Source organism: Triticum aestivum, chromosome 7B, assembly GCF_018294505.1.
Source record: "Triticum aestivum cultivar Chinese Spring chromosome 7B, IWGSC CS RefSeq v2.1, whole genome shotgun sequence".
NCBI classification, from domain to species: domain Eukaryota; kingdom Viridiplantae; phylum Streptophyta; class Magnoliopsida; order Poales; family Poaceae; genus Triticum; species Triticum aestivum.
Window position 1 is genome coordinate 670601730 of NC_057813.1, and position 22058 is coordinate 670623787.

Consider the following 22058-nt stretch of genomic DNA (forward strand, 5'->3'; position numbering starts at 1 on the left):
TTCTTCTAGTAACTTCCGTTGGCTTGAGATCTTTGTAATTTGGCATCATTTGGATCAATGTGCACACGGTATCATACTTTCCATCCAATGCTCTTAGGATCTTCTTGATGATGAACTGTCGGTCATCTCTTCACTCCCTAAGCCGGCAATCTCATTTGTGATAAGTGCAAGCCTAGAGTACATTTCAGCAACACCTTCACCATCCTTCATTTTGAACTTGTCAAGCTGACTTTGGAGCACATCCAACTTGGATTCCTTGACGGAGTCGGTACCTTCATGCATATCAATCAAGGTATCCCAAATTTCCTTTGCATTCTCAAGACGGCTGATTTTGTTGAATTCTTCGGGGCACAATCCGTTGAAGAGGATATCACAAGCTTGAGCGTTGTATTGCAGCATCTTCAATTCTTCCGCACTAGCTTCACGGTTCGGCTCTCTCCCATCAAAGAATTCACCTTGCAAGCCAATACACACAAAAGCCCAAACGACGGGGTTATGTCCGAGAATATGCATTTTCATCTTATGCTTCCAACTAGCAAAATTAGTACCATCAAAGTAAGGACCTCTACGGTGATAATTTCCCTCACTAGACGCCATACTCTCCTAGGTTGTGAAACCAAGGCTATGACCACCAAAAGCTATGGAAATCAAAGCAAATGGAGACCAAAGCTCTTATACCACTTGTAGGACCTTGAAGTATGTCTAGAGGGGGGGTGATTAGACTACTTGACCAATTAAAAACTTAACCTTTTCCCAATTTTAGACTTTGGCAGATTTTAGCTATCTTTGGACAAGTCAAGCAATCTTCACACAATTCAAGCACGCATGCAAAGAGTATATGAGCAACAGAAATTAAAGCATGCAACTTGCAAGAATGTAAAGGGAAGGGTTTGGAGGATTCAAACGCAATTGGAGACACGGATGTTTTTGTCGTGGTTCCGATAGGTGGTGCTATCGTACATCCACGTTGATGGAGACTTCAACCCACGAAGGGTAATGGTTGTGCGAGTCCACGGAGGGCTCCACCCACGAAGGGTCCACGAAGAAGCAACCTTGTCTATCCCACCATGGCCGTCGCCCACGAAGGACTTGCCTCACTAGCGGTAGATCTTCATGAAGTAGGCGATCTCCTTGCCCTTACAAACTCCTTGGTACAACTCCACAATCTTGTCGGAGGCTCCTAGGTGACACCTAGCCAATCTAGGAGACACCACTCTCCAAGAAGTAACAAATGGTGCGTTGATGATGAACTCCTTGCTCTTGTGCTTCAAATGATAGTCTCCCCAACACTCAACTCTCTCTCATGGCATTTGGATCTGGTGGAAAGAAGATTTGAGTGGAAAGCAACTTGGGGAAGGCTAGAGATCAAGATTCATATGGTAGGAATGGAATATCTTGGCCTCAACACATGAGTAGGTGGTTCTCAGAAATGGTAAGTTGGAAGTGTAGGTTTGTTCTGATGGCTCTCTCCACGAATGAAGAGGAGGTGGAGGGGTATATATAGCCTCCACACAAAATCTAACCGTTACACACAATTTACCAAACTCGGTGGGACCGAATCAACAAACTCGGTCGGACCGATTTAGTAAACCTAGTGACCATTAGGATTTTCGGTGGGACCGACATGCAACTCGGTAGGACCGATATGGTTAGGGTTAGGGCATAACGTAATCTCGGTGAGACCGATTACACAAACTCGGTGAGACCGATTTTGGTAATAAGCTTTCCAGAGAGTTGGTCAGGTAAACTCGGTAGGACCGATTCGCTCATTTCGGTGAGACCGAAATGTTATGAAAGGGAAACAGGGAATTTACATTGCAATCTCGGTGGGACCGATCGCTCACTTCGGTTAGACCGAAACGTTACAAAGGGAAACGGAGAGATTACAATCCCATCTCGGTGAGACCGAGATCCCTATCGGTAAGACCGATTTGCCTTGGGTTTGTGGGACATTTGAACTTGGTGGCGCCGGCTAGAAAGAATCGGTATGGCCGAGTTTGACTTTGGATTTAGGTCATATGTGGATGTGAGAAAGTAGTTGAGGGTTTTTGGAGCATATCATTAAGCACTTGAAGCAAGAGGCTCATTAAGCAACACCTCATCCCTCCTTGATAGTATTGGCTTTTCCTATAGACTCAATGTGATCTTGGGTCACTAAAATGTAAAATGAAGAGTCTTGATCTTTTGAGCTTGAGCCAATCCTTTGTCCTTGATATTTTGAGGGATCCACTTTCTTCATCCATGTCATGCCATTCATTGAGCTTTCCTGAAATAATAGTCTTGGAATAGCATTAGCTCAATGAGCTATATGTTGTTATGAATTACCAAAACCACCTAGGGATAGTTGCACTTTCATGAATCGAGTTTTCCCTTTGAGATTTCGTTTTATCAGATTGAATACTTTCATGGATTTGGCAGCACTTGATATATGTCTCTCATATGGATACCCGTGGTGACAATGGGGTATTATATTGATTCACTTGATATATGTTTTGGCACTCAACTCACGGATTCCAGAGGTGACATTGGGGTAATCTACGCATAGGGGTTGATGCACGTTCTTTTCTTTGTTTCTCCGGTAGAAATCTTGGGGCACTCTTTGAGGTTCTTTGTGTTGGATTGATCATCACGAATCTGAATTCTCTTTGGTGTTATTTTAGTATGAACTCTTGGATAGATCGATCGGAAAGAATAGCTTTGAGGTGGTTTTGTAACCTACAAACAATTTACTTATGTTCTCCACTAGATAAGAACTTTGGAGTGATTCTTCATCACACTTTGAGGGATGGTTATATGATCCAATTATATTAGCATTGTTGAGAGAATGCACTAGCGAAAGTACGGACCCTAGGCCTCATTTTCAAGCATTGCAATACCGTTTGTGCTCCGTTTTATCAATTGCTACCTTGCTATTTTTTTATTGTTCTTACTACAAAAACCAATATCTACTATCCATATTACACTTGTATCACCATCTCTTCGCCGAACTAGTGCACCTATACAAATTACCGTTGTATTTGGTGTGTTGGGGACACAAGAGACTTTTTATTATTTGGTTGCAGGGTTGTTTGAGAGAGCCCATCTTCATCCTACACCTCCCACGGATTGATAAACCTTTGGTCATCCACTCGAGGGAAAATTGCTACTGTCCTACAAAACTCTATGCTTGGAGGCCCAACACAAGTCTACAACAATAAAGTCGCGTAGTAGACATCATGGACATGTGGAAACTTGACAATGGACAAGATTTTAAGGTCCCACTACAAAAAAAGACACATCCGTGACATTTTGGGCCAAACGAATTTTTTCTAGCATACTTATGACACTCTATGACGATAATTATGACAAAACCCGGTATCATCATAGATGTGGTGGCCTCCTACTTCTATGAAAAAAATCATGACAGAAAATGGGCTTTTCGTCCTAGGCGGGCCTGAGACGCACCTGCATGACATTCTTTGGGCCGTCCATGACGGAAAAAATCATGGTAGAAGCGAGGGCGAGGAAAATTTCGGGGAGTTCCCGGTTACGGTGGGTGGTCGGGACCGAGCGATGCACGGAGGTATGCATGTTTCTCTCATACATGTACGTGCGTGTATGCGAGGCGTTGCGCTCTAACTGAACCCAAGCGAGGCATTCGCCTACTAAACCCGAGCGATTGCACTAGCTACGTTACTGAACCCCGACCGATCCCTTGCTGTTAACTGAACCGGATCGAGCGATTCCTTCGCTACTGCTGCTAACTGAAGCCGATTGAACCTGCTGCCTCTTGATGAACAGTGAGCATTGTTGGGGGTTGGATGAATAGTTCCCGACAGGGGTTGGATGAACAGGACCCCGTGGGGGTGTAGAGGTCGTTGCCGCTGGATGAATAGGACCCCGATCGAGCCGGTTGGGGGTGGATGAACAAGACCCCATGGAGGGCTGGTTGAACAGTAGCCGGTGGAGGGCTGGTTGAACAGTAGACGGTGGATGCTGGATGAACAGTAGCTGGTGGAGGTAGGAGGGAGACGTCGTGGATGAACAGTCGCAGGTGGAGGCTGGAGGAGGTCGACGGTGGATGAACAGTAGCCTGTGGCGGCTGGAGCGAGACAATAGACGGCTGATGAACAGTAGCCCGTGGAGTCCCGTTTTGCGGTACGGCACACCCTTCCCGATGAATAGGACCCCCTGTTTCGACCATAGGATGTCGAAGAGAAGTCCATTTCCTCCGTTTTGCGGTATGCCCACCCCTCCCGATCAACAACACCCCATTTCGACCATAGAAGCCTGAACACAAGTTCGTTTCCTCCATTTTACGGTACGCCAGACACTTCCCGATGAACAGGAGCCCGTTTCGACCGTACGCGGTCGAACACAAGGCCGTTTTCCTCCGTTTTGGGGTACGCCAGACCCCGTTTCGGATGTTCCGTCCAAGCCAGTTGACTCTCATTGTGACCCATTCCGACCCAGTCTGTTGCCTCCCGATGAACATGACGCGTTCCGACCCAGTCACTTGGTTCCCGGTGAACACGATGTTGTTTCCTTCGTTCCGACCCAGCCGGTTAGCTGAAGATGAACATGACAACGTCGCTGCCGTCCGTTACCTCTCCATATACACAAGCCATGGCCGTCCGTATGCGTGAGTACGCGTTTCGAGACCCCGCTCATATGTACGTACGTGGTCATATTTTTTGGCGTGTGGCTGTATGTACGTGTACATGGTTTAGACAGGCCAACCTGAACTGCTGCGTGGGGGGCTCTACTATGACATGTGCCGCTACTTACTCGGCCACAGTTTATCATTGCAAAGCGACCGATCGACCAGTATGTACGTACACGTTCGCGATAAGACAAACAACGCTACGTACGCTTCGACCGGGTGGGTCCCAGCTGTCAGGGAGGATAAGGACGCACATCCTTGTGTGCGAAGATATAGCTACTGGGTCCCAGCTGTCAGGGGGAAATCATTTTTCCCCGTAATAAGGACGCACTTCCTTGCGTGCGAAGATGTAGCTGGTGGGTCCCAGCTGTCAGGGAAAGAAAACATTATTTTTAGGGTAAAAGGGATGCAGTTGCATGCATGCATCCATGGGCGTGGTGCGTCCCCACTGTCAGCCTCTCACATACAGTCATCTTCCAATGACTCTCGTTTGTTGACCACATTGACCACACTGTGTCGAGCGCACCAAGGTCGGTGGACGACGACGAGGCCCCAGACTGGAACGACCCAGAGATGAGGAAGATGCGGTAGTGGAGTCACATACGGAGAGGAGTGGGAAACTTGACTGGTTCGGGTGCGCGGCAGCACTGCCACCCACGGAAGACGGGAGCAATAACAGAGGTTGAAGAAGTAGCACGACTGTTGGATTAATATCCAATGGTCTAGCTGCCAGAATCATTTATTGATTAAGTTGACAAAGCCCTATGTACGCGCCAGGTTAGTAGGCCCACAAGCCAGCCACCAAATCTGTCGGGTCCCAGCTGTTATTGGGAGGAATACTTTTTTCGCATAACAAGGAGGCACTTCCTTCCATGCGAAGATACAGCTGGTGGGCCCAGCTGTTAGGGGGAGGAAACCTTTTTTTCCAGCTTAATAAGGAGGGATTTTACTTGCGTGCGACCATGAACCTCATGGGTCCTAGTTGTCAATAATTGGTTAACAGGCGGAGCGTTAAGGCCACTTGAATTACTGTGAGATTCGATGACCAAACACTAGTTTTTAAGAGGCACGAAAGACCCTCTGCTGCAAGAAAAAGATGTAAGTTGAGATAGGATCTGCCTGATGGACTCCGTGAGATGGTTGGAACTCCTCCAACTTCTCTCCATTAGACAGTACTAAGGATGGCACATAGTTGACCATCCCCACAATGATATTCACCGAGCTTTCTGCAAAGCCCAAATTTAACATTATTTCTCTTAAATATGCTCATTCAACTCGATCATACAGCTTCATCATATCCAACTTGCACAGTGTCTACGTTTCTGAGCTTTGTTTCCTTCATATAATGTAAACATTCATAGGCAACAATTATATCGTGAGTGATTAAGCGACCGGGTACAAAAACAAACTGCTCTTCAAAAATAATTTTTGGTAGGACGACCTTGAGATGATTTGCTATTACCTTGGAAGCTAGCTTGTAAAGCACAATACCGAGGCTAATGTGACAAAACCGTGAAAGCACTCTAGGGTTCTTTACCTTCGGGATTACCAGGGTTGATCTATTAATCTTCTCCGCACTCTCAAGCCCTAAGACAATTCTAAGAACTATTAGCCTATGCGGTACATATCCACTTGAGCGCTCGCTATGCGCTTCTACCTGGGCGGCCCACTAATGGGCTGAAGCGAACTGCTCAGAAATTATTGACCAGTTTCAGGAATCTTCTGAAACCTTCTGCCCACCTTTGGGAAGGTTCGAGAAGGCTGTTTCTTCGGGTTTTTCCATTTTTCCGATTTTTTCTTTTCTTTTTATTCCTTTTCTAGTTGTTTATGGTTTCCCTTTTTTTGCCTTTTACTCCTTTTTTAAATTCATGAACTTTGAAAATTCATAAATATTTTTTGAATTCATGAAAACTTTAATTCCATAAATATTTTTTGATTTCGCATACATTTTTTATATTCATGAACATTTCATACACTCACTTATATTTTTAAAATTGTGATTATTTGAATTCATTAATATTTTGAAAATTTATGAACATGTTTTAAATTCATGATTTTTTTTGATTTTTTAAATTCATGAACTATATTTGAAATTGTAGACCTCTTTGGTTTCACGAACCGTGTTTGACTTCATGTAAACATTTCTTGAATTCACATACATTTTTTATGTTCCCAGATTTGTTTTTTAACTCGTATAGATATATTTGAATATGCTTTTTTTAAAATCATCGACATAATGTTGATTCGTGAAATTTTTTGAATTCATATTTTTTTCTAATTCGCTTTTTGTTTTTTCAAACTCGCTAGTTTTTTTGATTCCAAATCATTTTTGTGCTAGTGATGTTTCAAATTAAAATTAAACCGGACTCAAAATAAAATAACGAAATGAATGCTAGCTCTTCTATACTTGCGCTAGCTGGGCCAGACCCAGACTCATATGGCGCAGGCGACGCGAGGCCGATCCATCATCATCGCAGTTGCTAAAGCCCTACCCCTCCTCCTCCTCCCCCTCGCCCCCTTGCCCTCGCCCTCGCCTTGGAGAGCCAGCGGCGGGAGTTCGTCGGATCCGGCGGCCGCGGAGCCCGATCGCGTCATTCGAGGTACGTAACTGCTCCTGTATACGGTGGGGCGGGGAAAGAGGGTAGTGGCCGGTGGGGAGAGTGCGGCAGGGAGGCCGCGGGGTCGAATCGGAGCGTGAAGAGGGCGGACACGGCGAGGCTTTGTTCGTTTAATCCCCGTCCCCGCCGGGATCGGCGGGGTTTTGGCCTAATCCACGTGGTTTTGACCCCGGTCGGGGTAGGATCCCGACCTACCTTATATGCGTCTTCGGTTAAACCCGGCCGGGCTGATATCCCCATCCAAATCCACCCCAAACCGCAGGGATTCCACCGGGTTTTCCCTAAGTCTCCCCACTCGTCTCAAGTCTTCTCGGCTCGAGAGAAAAAGGAGGAGAGGACGAGAGCGGCAGCGCCGCCGACGCCGGCGGGGAAGAACTGAGCGACGGCCAGGGCCGGAGCGGGCGATCTCTCTCCTCCACTGAAGACCGGCTGTTGCGGCATCCTTCTACCCCGCCCCCCTCCCTCCGATCTGCTCGCCGATCTGCGACCCTCTTCTTCCATCCTCGGCGCGAGCTCGGCGGCCACAACAGCCTACTCCGGTATCCCTCCCCAACGTTTCTACGTCGATAAGATCTTCTACCCACCCTTTGTTTCCTCCCTCTTCCCCGGTTCCCCCTTTTGATTTCTAGGGTTTCCCATCCCCTTGTTCCATCGGTGACAAGGGCCGTCTTGCCAGCGAGGCTCCACATCTCCTCTCTACTTACTGCAGCTGCCCACTACCCTTCTCTGTACTTGCTCCACGCATGATTTGGTGTGTGCAAATCTCTGTTTTCGAGTCGAACGACTAGTCGCGACTAGTCGTCGACTAGTCGACAAGTCGTTACATGAAGGTCGACTCAACCTGTCGACTCGAATCATTGGATGAGTCGATCGACTCGATCGACTAGTCCCGACTAGTCTCGACTAGTCGCAGTTTTTGAGGCGAACGACTCGTTCAATCTGTCATGAAAGAGAAGTTGGGCAGAGAAAATGGAGCAGGGAAGGAGGGGTGGCTCCAGGGAAGGATGGGGGAGGCGGAGAGGAAGGGGTGGAGGCAGAGAAGCCATGGAGGAGGAGCTGCAGCAAGGCCATTGCGGCTGTCGATTCGTGCCTGGGGGCTGGAAGGGGAGCAGGTGAGAGAGAGAGTTAAGACGAGAGTGGATGGACGGTGAAGATTAGAGAATATGGATGGTCCTGATTGAGCTAGGCAGGCTAGGGTTTCATTGGGCCTTACTGGGCTAATATTGCCGTGTGGGCCAGTATTGAAGGAAGATTGGAGCGTCTGGAAACCTAGATCGAACAGTTCCAGCCCCCCTCCCCCGACCCAGCCCTCTTCTGCAGCAGCCGCCGCCCTGGCTTGCTGCTCGTCCCCTTCTCCCCTGGTTGCTGCTGCCTGCTGCTCATCCCTTGGTTGCCGCTCTTGTTGGGCTGCTCCTCCCATCTCCTGATGGCCTTGTCTTGGTTGGTTGCTGCGACTCCTCCCTTGGTTGCCGCTGGCTGCTGCTGGTCTGCTGCTGGTCTGCTCCCTACTACTTAACTCACGTCGACTCGTCGACCATGAGTCTAGACTAGTCACGACTAGTCTAGAGTCGCCCCCCCTGAGCGACTCGTCGACTCATCGACTCGAAAACCTTGGTGCAAATAGTGTACCTAGTTGAATCTAACCAAATCTGCTACATAGTCGAACCTTTTTGTCAATGACATTAGCAGTGCACATATATGCTACTCCTTTGACAAAATATATACTCCGGAGTAGTATTTATTTGTCCCTGAGATTATGCCTGTTTTCCTAGGCTGGGAAACTTGGGCCGGTTCCAGCTAGCCCATATGGCTGGCGACCAGAGAAGCCAGCGATCACTGCAGAACACAGCTGGCTCGCTGTGTGGAGTTCGAAGCTGGGATGAGAAGTTGGAATTGTGGAGTTTCTGGAGTTGGTAGGAGATCAGAACAGGCCCTATATATGTAGCTACTTATAGAGAATGAATGAGATGCAGCTGTAGCTATATAGTTTTGTCAATGATATTTTTTGGAGGTAAAAAAATTGAGTTTTATGTAACTGAGGTGCAGATCAACTACATGATTTTTTTCTGATAGTGGAGGTGAAGAGAAATTTAGGTAAAATGCTCTGAGATCAAGGCATCTTGAAGCCATGTAACTCTGATAGTGCATTTTACTAATTTAGATGCAGAAAGCAATGCAACATAGATGCAGAAAGTAGAACTCCTTTGCAAATTACTAATTTTCCATGTGAAGTTTGAAGTGCAATGAAGGAACCAAGAAAGTTGCAAAGAACCTTAGACGGCAGTCACGACGCATTCACAAAGCTATTAGCTGTTTAACTGAACATTTTCAGACATGTGTTTTTTTTTAACTTTCTGACGAAGATTATTTGATTCTTGTATATTATATTGGTGTTAACTGATTGGAATCTCATGTGTTTTCGACCATACCTCTTTCAGGTATTGATTCCAAGGAACAAGATCTATAATTCTTAACAGGTGAAGATTTAGTTGACACTATACTTTTTGTTCGTATTTAAGCTGATTTATTTACCAAAAATTATCTACGTGGCTACGTCTACGTACGAAGCAATAGAAAACAGGCTATCTTTTGTTCCTGCATGTGTATGCTTCTCAGTTCTCTCAAGGCAGAGGCTGAATGTTTTACTTGTCAGAAGGCTGTAAACTGAGAGTCATGTACAGTCCTGCTATAGGCTACTTTGGATGTCATGCACAGTTTTGCTATTACCAAATTAAAAATATTCATTGTTGGACTGCAATAACTGTTTCATACTACTTTGGATGTCTAAATATCATCATAGTAAGAATGTGGTTGTCATTCCCTGACAGTTTCATTGCTTGTTGCACGTTCTTATATCATTTTTTTGTCAACTATGTAGTCACACTCTAAAGGTGGAAAGTTAAGGACAACAGCTTTCCCTCTCTTTGAAGATTTAGGAGAATTGTACGATGGTTACTTATCAACTTCATTCATATTCTCATGTCATTGTTTTATGTTTGTTTACTCTTGCTTCCATTTCTTGATATTGATGTCGTTCATCATGCAAATGCCCAGAAGTTTATTAATATGATCTGCATGTGTCGCTTTCCTCTAGCTGGCAAAACAACAGAGTAATCCTGAAGTAAAAACTTTAAGCTTATTGGGAGAGAGGTAGAGAAAGTAGTTGTAGTTGTAGACTGTTTGTCTGCTGCTGCTTAAGTCAAAAAATATTCAGTTTATGATATTCAACATAATCTGTATGTTCCATTATTTGGCTGTTGTTGTTCTTGTTGGGTTGCAAGTATATGTCTTAGATAACAAATCAAAAAGAAAACCGAAGCTTCATCTTTTATTTCCTTGCAAGATCGTCTAGACATGAGACTGCTAGAATAATAAAACTTAATCTTTTGTTTCCGTGAAAGAAATGATCATCTTGGTGGCTCACATTAACCTCCTAGTTGATTTGCTAACTGAACATTTTTTCCTTAAAATACATGAACGAAGGTTAAGTCAAGTCAGAGCTAGCATTATTAATTTTTGGGGGACGCGTAGGGGGACGAAGAGGATTATTTATATGATCTGACTAGTTTTTTCTCTTCAAATTCTTAGGATGGCCACCTATGTTCTCCACAAGGGACATGCTGTTTTCGGGACGGACCACCACCATCACCACGAGGAGGGTCTGTCCCAAATTCTTCATGTGCGACCACCCATTCGCCCGCCGCGGCCAGGGGGGGCAGGAAGGCCTGGGGGGGCGGGGACAGGGACGGGGACGGGGTCGGGAAGGCCTGGAGGGGCGGGGTCGGGAAGGCCTGGGGGGGCAGGGGCTGGAAGGCCTGGAAGGGGGCGGGGAGGAGGGGGAGGGGGAGGGTCATGGCCCGGGCGTGCACTTGCCATGGCAATAGGAGCAGGCTTGGTAGAAATATGGTGTTATAAGTGGTATGTTTTAGGCGGTCTTGGAGTTTACATCACCCTGCGCACAGTCAAGCGCTTCGTGCGAACAAATTCCCCCGATGTCTCCTCTGCTTTGGCAGGTAATGGTATTTCGTTTTCATAATTTGCAGACCTTTTTTGCTATGTATCAGTTTAAGTTATCTTATGAATTTTGAATGAACAGCAACAAAATTTGCCACCGAGAGTGCCGATGCTGCAGCTGTTTTGGGAGGCTATGTCAAAGAGGTTTTAAAGGTCAGTTATAGTTTCAGTTAGAGTAAAATCCACCACTGGTCCTACAAGTATTCGAGGCATGCCACTTTAGTCCTAAAACTATCAAAACGCATATTTGAGTCCTACTTCTTTCTAAAGTGTGCCACCGCCGCTCCTAAACTCGCAGGAGCAGGCCTGACCTGCACCCGTGGCAATTTGACCTTTGCCATGATGACCCAGTTTTGGCAGCAAAATTGCCGCCCTAAACGGTTGGGGGGCTTGCATTTACCCCCCTGCATGTACATAACATAGAAAGGCTGCTCCTTTCTTCACTTCCCTCCCGTTTCCTCCTCATTTTCTCCCCTGCCATGGCTGCAAGCTCCCACGCTTCATGTTTCCTCCTCATTTTCTCCTCTGCCATATGGCTGCAAGCTCACACGCTTCATTCACTAAAACCATGGCGGCGACCGACATTGGAAGCTCACTTCAACCATGCAATAAACTGTTGTGCTTGAAACAATGTCTTAATTACAACACACATGGAAGTGCATTGGGTACATATAACTAAGAGTGCATTGGCTGCATTGACAATAGTAATACGAAGTGCATTAGGTACATATAACTAAGAGTGAATTACATGACACTCGAAACAAAGCTAGTAATTTAGGTTTCTATTACATCAGAACCTCAAAATGCACATATGAAGGTGCAGATAAACCCACAGCAACACATGCATGAGGTTTACTTCAACACCTAGCTGGCACCATCTAAATACTGCCCAAAATAGAACTCTTGTCTGTCCAAAAAGCTCTCTGTCCAAAGTGAGAACATGTTCACTTATATTCAGTGATACTGGCCTTTGTAACCCTCTTCTTTTGCTTCTTCTTTAAGCCAACAGTGGATGTGGTAGCTGTAGTGGGCTGCAACGCATCTCTGTTGCGAGCAATGAAGGTGGATTCTGGAATAGGGCCTGGTGACACATGGGATTGCCGCGATGCTTGAGCCTGCTTACTACCAATGAAGCATCAAACATCAATGCAACACATTTCAGGGAAATGAGATGTTAAGAAAGAATAACATACTTGAAGGAGTGTTTCAAGCACGGTAGTTTGAGTGTGTTGAGCTAACTACTAAATAGAGAAACAAAATGTTGTTGTACCTGTGTAAGAATGTTTCTCTTCACTTGTAGCTTCCTCTTCTGTCCTCCTTGTATTTGTGGTCTCTTATCAACACTGAGTGATTGCCCTTGTTGACCATTATTTGGGCTTTTTCTTTTGTTGTGCTCTGTTGAGTTGCACACACTGCAATGGGATATAGTGCCATGTCTGCTCATCTTTGCCCCTTCTTCCATCTCAACAGGATTCTGTCTTCTCTTCTTAGATGGCCTACCAACATGTTTTTCATACTGAGGTGGTTTCACTTCAATTCCACTAATCTTTTGCCATGATCTTTCATCTCTGCAAGGCATTATAATCTGGCCATATGCTTGCTTGAAGGCATCTATGCTATATGAAAGACACACCTTATCCTCTAGATTGATCCTCTCGTACCTGAAACAAGAAATTGCATGCCTACAATGAATTCCTTTCAACTGCCAACTCCCACATTCACACTTATCTTTGTGGATATCCACCGTATATTTTCCTGTCAGACCATGCACTAGAAAAATTCCTTTCCCTGTTGGTAGAGGTTCACAATTTTTGGCCATTTCTACTTGTTTGTCCAATTTCTTTCTTATCTTTGGACATATGATTCCACACATATCTTCGGCCTCATTATTCTTGGTATAATATCTTGTCATGAGTTGGTTAAATTTTTTCTGTAGCATGGATCTTATAGGCATTTCTATTGCATCAATGATGTACCTTGAGTATGGAAAGTGAAGGGAGTTCACCATCAAAAGGAAGTGCAATGAGTATCATGCAACAAAATATGTTGAAAACACTTGTTAACCACTTCACATGTATTGTTCAGTAGCAAGTCAGACTTGGGCAATGTAGTGAAGAAAGCTCTACACCATGAGCTAGGTTCAATGGCTTCTAAGTACTTATATGCATCCTGGTTCAATACCTGCATGTCATCCATATGTTTTCTCCAATCAAGCCTATTGTAGGATCTTGCAATAGCCCACAACTTGTTCTTCAAGTTCTCCCCCTTGAATCTTTTGTTGAAATTCTGGTATAGGTGCCTCACACAAAACCTGTGTGCTGAGTCAGGGAAAAGCTCATTGACAGCATTGATCAACCCCTGCATCATCATGAAAAGTGCATCCAAGTGATCAACATGTATTACACTAAACATTATATCATTTAGGAAGTATAATATCTTAGTCACATACGAGAGTTACTTTTTGTCGATCACTAATTATCGTCCATGCACTAGTATTATCTATGCCAAGGTCTTCTTTCAGTGTGTTCAAGAACCATTTCCATGTGGGAGTATCCTCAACTTCAGCAACTGCCATAGCAATAGGAAAGATGCAATCATTCGGATCAACACCTGCTGTGAGCAATTGACCACCATATTTAGTCTTTATATGACACCCATCTACACAAGTAAGAGGTCTGCACCTTGTCATGGATCCCCCCTTTACATGCATCTAGTGACATGTATAAGCTATCAAAGATACCACCATCTTTTAGTCTCATGAACATGGAGCTTCCAGGATTTCTATGCCTAACCTCAGCCGCAAAGTCCCAGAGTTGCTCGTATTGCTTATCTGCATCTCCATTGATTTCATTGTATGCCATTCTTCTAGCTCTTGCCAGCTTGCTCCTAGAGGCGGTCATGTTGAAATCTTTCCACAACAATCTTCCAAAATTTGTTAGTGTCATCTTGTCATCTGCCCTAAAAGTTTCAATGTAATATGCAGCTAAGAATTTAGCAGTGAATTGTTTGATGTCCCATTCTTTACTGCATGTATGAGTGCCCATATAAGTTTTAACCACTATTTTTAGTCCTGCTATCAGGGTCAGACCTGCTCCGGCGAGTTTAGGACCTGCGGTGGCACACTTTAGAAAGAAGTAGGACTCAAATATGCGTTTTGATAGTTTTATTTAGGGCTAAAGTGACACACCTCGAATAATTTTAGGACCGGTGGTGGATTTTACTCTTTCAATTATATTGGGATAGTGTTTATGTTGAGTTGCTGACACACGTTTCATTCTATAGAGAAAGGATTTGGATGATTTGGATGTCTGTACTGTGATGACAGATTTTGGATCTCTTATTGAAACTAAAGGTTTGATACCTTATACTGCGGTGTCACTCTCTATTTATCTTTTCCCCTTGTTATATAGTGGAAGATATTAGTTGATGCGCAACTATGTCTAATGATCAATGTGCTTCAGGGGCTGCCGTGGGATGCTATTGTGTTGAGCATTTACATTTAAAAGTCATCAACCATTTGAATCATGACAGTGATATGAAGCATTTGCTGGATAGATTGAATAGTGCTTTTGAGAGGTAGATACAAGTGTCATAAAAAAATATTTTCTTTGTTAATTACATCTGAATTTTATATATCGAATTCATATTGTAGTTTGAGCAAAATGTTGGTGCTGAATGCAAGGATGGGATACAGGTATTCTCATCCCCGTAAACTTATATGTAAAATTTGATATCACATAAATATAATATGTTGCTGACTAGCTACTTTTAAGATTGACCGAGCAAACAGACAAGTCAAGATATTGCATCCTCTCAAAAGATGGCCAGGTATAATAACTATAGTTCCTTTGATTTTAAATTGTGTCTTGTAATTTTCTAACACCTGTGATGTTTGTTATTGGAAGGCTATTGGTATGTTTGTCACGCAAGATTTGAGTAAGTTTGGATGTTGGGATTGCTGCGATGGAAGCATACAAGATGCGGTTATAGTTGCAAAAGGCTACGGTATAACTCTATCCTACTTCTATACTTTTGTCGAGCTTATACAATGTATTGAACTGCACCTGATGTAGTTTTTATATCTTTTCCAGACAAGTTGAGCTTTATGGCTGCACAACGTCTGAGTGATGAGAGTGCAGTTCACTTTGTAAGTTTAAGGGTTTAATGGGAGTTGTTTTTACCAAAACGAATAGTGATCTTATAAATGGCAATATTTTGTAGGATACAATCTCTGATGGGCCTGAGTTCGTTGTCATTGCATGTGATGGAGTTTGGTAAGTTCTCAGCCACCACCACTGCTTTCCCTGTCACAAAACCTTATATAACCCAGAAATGCTGAATTGTCGTTCCTGGATTTAGCTCTTGGAATCTTAGAATTTCCTCCTCTATAGGTGCTTGATCCAGCATCTCTTTGTCCTTATGGATAGTTTATATTTCATTTTAGTGTGTTTTGTCAAGCTGGTGGGTTTAACTGTTTAAGTCCTTTTTTGAGTTCAATGTGGTCACACGAGAGATTTTAGTTTCAGAATACTGGAGTCTAATGTCCCGATAATGGTTAACTAGGACATGAGAATGTATATCAACGCTCATAAAACTTAATTGATTTATCTTGTAGGAGGTTACCTAAATTGATGTATTTCCAGGTTAACAAACATATTTTCCTTTTTGTAGCAATCTTATGGAAAACATGGATGCAGTTCGCTTTGTGTACCAAGCAGCCAGAGCGGTAAGTCATTATTTTTTACACTGTATCCTCGCACCTGATGATTATGCTTTGCACAAGCTTCTTATTTTTTCCTGCAAAGTAGTTCTCAAAGTGACATCATGTAGTGTAACTAGCAATCTGACTCTTCAAATGTATTGGCACTAGTAGTTACTTAATAGATTATCATGATTGCTTCTAATGGGGACAGTTTGTGCCTTCTACTGTTTAATTATTCTTGATTTTTGTTTGTTCTGTGATAATTATGCTGCCGACAAAACGAGACTTAGGTATCTAACGTTCTGATGCTCTGACATTGATCAAGTGTTAGGGGATAGAATGCTTGCAATACATTGAACTGACAATTGCTTCTTTGGCGGTTGAATGATAAATAACTATCTTGAGGATTAAGTGGCATTCTGGTTGTCTGAGAGTGTTCCAACAACCAATGCCAAGATAACATTTGCTAGCAATTTTTTATGTTTACTTGTGGTCTATACCCTTGGTATGTTATCTTGTTACAAGTATTGTACTTTAATTATCTTGTTGCTATATACTCTGTTTGCACTGTTGTTTTTTTGTTTTTGTTTTTTTTGGTAGTTGACGTATTCAAGTTTGATGTTTTATCAGGTGATATATTTAGTATGCTGGGTGCACTGATTTGAAGATGTGTTCTTAAGTGAAACCTTTTCTATATAAATGACCTTGGCGCATTATGTCATTTCTTTTAGTAAACAGTTTTCTCTTCTGTTGATAAAAGCCTCATCCTGAAACTATATTTATCAAATGCTCGTCCAGTTAGCTGACTGGCTGTTCCACAGGTCATCAGTAGTTTCTTATGACCAGGCACCAGTGACCAGTAAACCTGACTTGGATGTCTGCATAATTTCATTTGATTACAGTATAGGTTACTTCTATTTGCATGACAAATTAGGCTCCATTGCCAAATGTCATAGAATTGACTTTCCTGGGGAAGGAAATCAACAGATGGCTAACCTTGCACCTGTTATAGACTTATATACGTTATATACTGAATATTTAGATGTTTTTGCGTCTTCAATCGCCTGCCGAACGATGTCCCAGACCACTGGTTGCCAATTTTCCAATTTCATGGTGTGGTAGAATGGCTGAAAAGTGGCAAACATTCCAGCATATTACATTTTAATGTAGCTATGTATGATTTGGATTTGGTAGATAATTGCCCTCACATGAAGAGATTATTATGTCATTAGCGTTCTTCTGCAGTTGCGCTGTTTGTCACCTATTTCTTGATTGCATTTGATCAGTCCTCGAGGCATCCGAGTAAGCGCTTCCTAAAAGTGGCGTGCTGCTGTTTCTCTCTGAGAATGGAATGTATTTCCTAATCTTGTTGAGTGCAATTATTTTGGTCCTGACCAGGAAACATCATGTATTACATTGTTTATATGTTGTTTGTCTTTGTTTTCTTGCCGGCTTTTGACATCTTTTTAAACTGACATAGGACATGGAGCTGCGTCCTCTCTGCGACGTCCTCCTGGATGGCCTACTATCATCGGGAAGCTCGGTAAAGGTGGTGGCTGTACTTGTGCAGTTCAAGGCCCGACACATGGGCGAGGGTTCTTCCGTCAATGTCTGACTTGTGCCTGTACATGTTCGAGAGTTTTGTCACTGAGAAAGAAAGAGGTCACACTTGGCCAAATGGCTTGATTGCTCGATCATTTTGGTGATGCTAGGATTACACAGTAATTCTGCCTCTCATGGCTTAATTATGTTGGTGATGATGTTGAGACCACTGGGAGAATGTTATATATGCCTCTCTTGAGGAGAGTCTACTCTGCTCCATATGGACCTGCGTGCCCTGTTTGCGTTTGTGTAAAGTCTGTATGGCGTTTGATGTTGAGTTGCTTTTAGGGCATGCACAACAGATTAGATGTCTGTTATCTACCGAGACTCCTCCACGTCACTTGTAGACAGTATGTAGAGATACCTAGTACAACGGTTGGGTTGTCTCTAGAGGAGTCTAGTGAGTGATCTAGAGGAGATAACTTTATTGTATGTCGATAAGAGCATGTTATCTCTGTACTTGTGTAGTCTATATATTGCGTTTGCTTGTTTCATTGTGTAACATAATTGAGGACGGATGACTTGTGTAATTCACAGTTGCACGTTCAGCATACGAGATGGACATAGATTGCTTTAAAGATTCTACACATATCTAACACTCCCTCCGTCTGAAAATACTTGTCATGAAAATGTACAAACAGAAAGAGACGTATTTAGAACTAAAATACGTCTAAGATACATCCTCTTTTATCCATTTTGATGACAAGTATTTTCGAACGTAGGGAGTAGTAACTTTGAGCACCACAATGGGCTGGCTGGTGGTCCGGCAGCGCGGCGAAGCAGCGGGTGTGGCCACCGTCCACGCACTCTGCTTTCTGGGCAGGCAGGAAACGGGACCTTGGTCAGGGCATCCTGCGGCCACCACCGGGCGGCGACAGGAGCGGAGCGTTCCATGAAGGGATTTCTTTGGAGCACGGACCGCTGGTGACCCACGAGCAGGTTGAACCGGCAAAATAGCTACGCACTCTCTACAACGGGAAGAAGGCAGCAGCCATGTAAGGTGGTCTACGGATCTTGATGCTATTTTTATTATTTTTAGTGTTTGTTGTACTAAACCATGATTAAAGATGAATAAGTTGAAAGTTTTTCGAAAAAAAAGTCAGTTTTAATTTCCCAATCTGTGATCGCGGAGGGAAAAATCTGACGTGTTGATTCTTCAGGGAGGTTGGCTCCTCACGTGTACTCGCAGTGTCCTGATCGATCTTTACTCGATCGTTTCCGAGTACAGATGCACAGGAAAATAATTGATGTCGGTCCTGGCTTTTTTGTACACGTACAATACAATAGATTCCTAGTCCAAACCGGACAGGACTTTGTAGCCCAAACCCGTTGTGTATATGTATACTACTACGATACGGAAGGACGTACAATATATACCAGGTTAAAATCTACTGCGACGGACGAGTAACGAAAACGGAACGACAGATCCTGCACCGGCCACATAAAATCCAACAATATCTGAAGCCCCGATCTGGATCTGGGGGTGAGGCCGTGGGAGCGCGATGGGGATCAGTCCATCGTCGTTGCGACCCCCATGGAGCTCGCGGCGGGCCGCCACGAAGGCCGCGCCCCCTGCTGCGACCGAGGGCGGCGGCGGCACTCCCGTCCGGCTGCCGCTGCCGCACGACGTGGTCTTCGACATCCTGTCGTGGGTGCCGGTGAAGTCGGCGTGCCGGTTCAAATCCGTGTGCCGGGAGTGGCGCGCCCTCATCAACGACCCTGCCTTCGTCGCCGCGCACAAGGCTCGCGCGGAGCCGCTCCTCGCCATCGCCGCCGACTCGTGCGACGAGCCGTCGACCCTGCGGCTCATCGACATGGACGGCCACATCATCAAGGTGATCAAAAACTCTCTTCCGATTTTAAGGCTTGTCTGCAGCAGCCCTGGCAACCTGATGTGCGTCATCGGGTATGCGCTGGGGATAGCCAGAGTGCTCAACCTTGCAACCGGAGAGGCTGCTGTGATTGACCTCACATCTAACTTTATGGGCTTCGGCCGCGCCGCCCCGTCGGGCGCCTACAAGATTGTCTGCGTTAGTCCCGGCAGCACCGAGATCCTCACGGTAGGAGACGGCGTGTGCTGGAGGCAAGCTCAGCCCCTGCCTAGCAGCAGCATCTCGTATAACAGCCGCCCTGTCGTGGTCAGGGGTGTCATGTACTTGATTTTAGTTTCACAGCTCAATGGTGACAGCGTGATCTGCTTCGATCTTGAGAGCGAGGAGTGGAAGGGGGGGATCAGAGGCCCGCCGAGTAGCGAACGTCAGCGGTGTGACGCTAGCTTGCAGGAACTCAACGGGGCCCTGTGTATGCTCCTGCCGGAGGTCGGAAACATTTACCATGGAACCATGAGCATATGGCTCCTGATAGATTCACGCAAGGGGGTCTGGATCAAGGTGTACTCGATCCCCATGGACCCGTCTGCGTATAGTCTGATCACGCCTTTGAGGATACTAGGTGATAATGGTAAACTGCTCTTCCATGTCACGCTTAGCTTCGACGAATTCGCGGTGCTGCAAATCTACGACCCTCGTCATCGGACATTCACGGACGCGCCCAAGGTGCTTGCGGGTGACAACGGCGGCAGTATCAGCCTTTGCAGCTTGCATCTGGATAGTTTTCTGCCGGCCAACGTCTAGTGCTATAAATTGTACGTATGTGCTCGTCCTGGATTGTTTTATTGATTGAAAAGGTTAATTTCTCAAAAGAACAAGGTCATACTACTCCTTTAGAGTTGACGGAAACTGGCTATGTGTCTCCTTGGAAAACTTCTCAGATGGTAATATTTTGATGTGGTGTGGTGTGCTTGACTTGAAATTGGAGTATTGTAATCCTCAGACAACATGAACTGACTGCGTGTTTTTGTGATTGTCTGCTCCCGGCTCTGGCCCCCGCTCTGCTGATAGCCCGCTGGTCGTCCAATGCACGCGCCGTCTCCCTCTGCATCCCTCGTATGCCTAACTTGCCAGTCATCCAAGCAACAGAATCTGCCATCATCCTTGATCTCCACCATGATACTGGAGTAGTAATCTCCACCATGACATTGGTTTCAAATCAGACTTTTGATTATTAGAAACAACTAGTAAGCTTCACGATCACACAGTAGAAAACTATTTTCTCATTCATCTAGTTATGACTTATGAGGCAATAAAAAAATTTTACATATAGAAATTTTCATATGTTTCAACCAAACAATTACAGAGATAATATTTTGGTAAGATTTCTGAACCTCTCTAGTTGCAAATTGCTTTCTCATTCATCTAGTTATGACTTATGGAAACATCTACAGTATTACAGAAGAACTTTCCCCTGCTTCTTCAGGCCACCACAATCACCAGACCATGATAATACAGGGGAAGTTATCAAAACTCATAGTTTGGCCATCATGTTCAGTACAACAGCAGTGTGGCACAACAAAAGGATATTGCATATATCCCACAAGTCATGTATAGAAAAGGCCCAAGCATAAGAACCAACAATAAATGTACGGAAATGTTAAAGCCCACACGTGTGGGCGTTTGCACATCGCCCACACGCCTCCATCACCACTCATTTTGCCACGTATGAATAGATGACATCAGCAGAATTTTTTTTGGTTTTCGGCTTAAAAATGTTGTATCTCCTAAATAAAAAAGCGAACTAAAAATCAGTTTTCACCATTAAATCCGTCTCGACGAGATCTTCAAAACTAGACCCCATGTTGATATGTTTCGACGAATTTTTTTTTTGCCAGAAGTTGCCACGATGTTTACACTGCAGTTGTCATAGGGCTTAAACTAAAGTTGCCATGTGGCAATTTTAGTTTGTAGATCATGGCAATTTTAGTATTTTGATGATGGCAACTCCAGTACTTTGACCATGAAAATTATTTTTTGTATGAACCATGGCAATTTTACGTGCATGTATCATGGCAATTTTAGTTTATGGTTCATGGCAAGTCTAGTTTCTTAATTCCCCGTTTTATATATGTCAAAATTTACTTTTAAATATAGAAGAAAATAGCTGAAACATATCATGGCAACTTCAGTGTAAACATCATGGCAATTCATATGCAATAGACATGGCAACTTTTAATCCAAAAAAATTTCATCAAAACATATCAACATGGGATCTAGTTTCGAAGATCTCATCGCGAGGGATTTAATGATGAAAACGGATTTTCAATCGGATTTTTCGTTTAAGTGATAAAACATTTTAAAAACTGAAAATCAAAAAGATTCTTGCATGCATGCATGCGATGACGTGGCAATCTGTTTACATTAGAGATATGTGGTGCGTCTCCCTTCCTGCCACACGTGTGGCAGTTAGCGCGACCCTAAATGTAAGAACATCTATATCCGGGCGCCTCAAACCCGCCTCATACCCCCGGGCGGGCTGTCAGGACCGGATTTTTGGGATATTATTTTCCAGAAATGGCCCTTGTGTTCATCAGCCCTAGGATTATTGTTAGCTGACGAGACACCAATTTGATACAAAAATTCCAAGC

General features: G+C 44.2%; 1 protein-coding gene across 1 annotated transcript; it reads left to right on the plus strand.

The window, feature by feature from the left end:
* Positions 1–11061: 11061 nt before the first annotated feature.
* LOC123156234 (probable protein phosphatase 2C 42) lies at positions 11062–18070 on the plus strand. Its single transcript, XM_044574383.1, has 11 exons — positions 11062–11273; positions 11357–11427; positions 14557–14626; positions 14736–14850; positions 14927–14968; positions 15048–15102; positions 15180–15279; positions 15366–15421; positions 15496–15548; positions 15946–16000; positions 17457–18070. The coding sequence occupies exons 1-11, from the start codon at positions 11135–11137 to the stop codon at positions 17589–17591; spliced, it is 891 nt and encodes a 296-aa protein (XP_044430318.1). The 5' UTR covers positions 11062–11134; the 3' UTR covers positions 17592–18070.
* The last annotated feature ends 3988 nt before the right edge of the window (positions 18071–22058 follow it).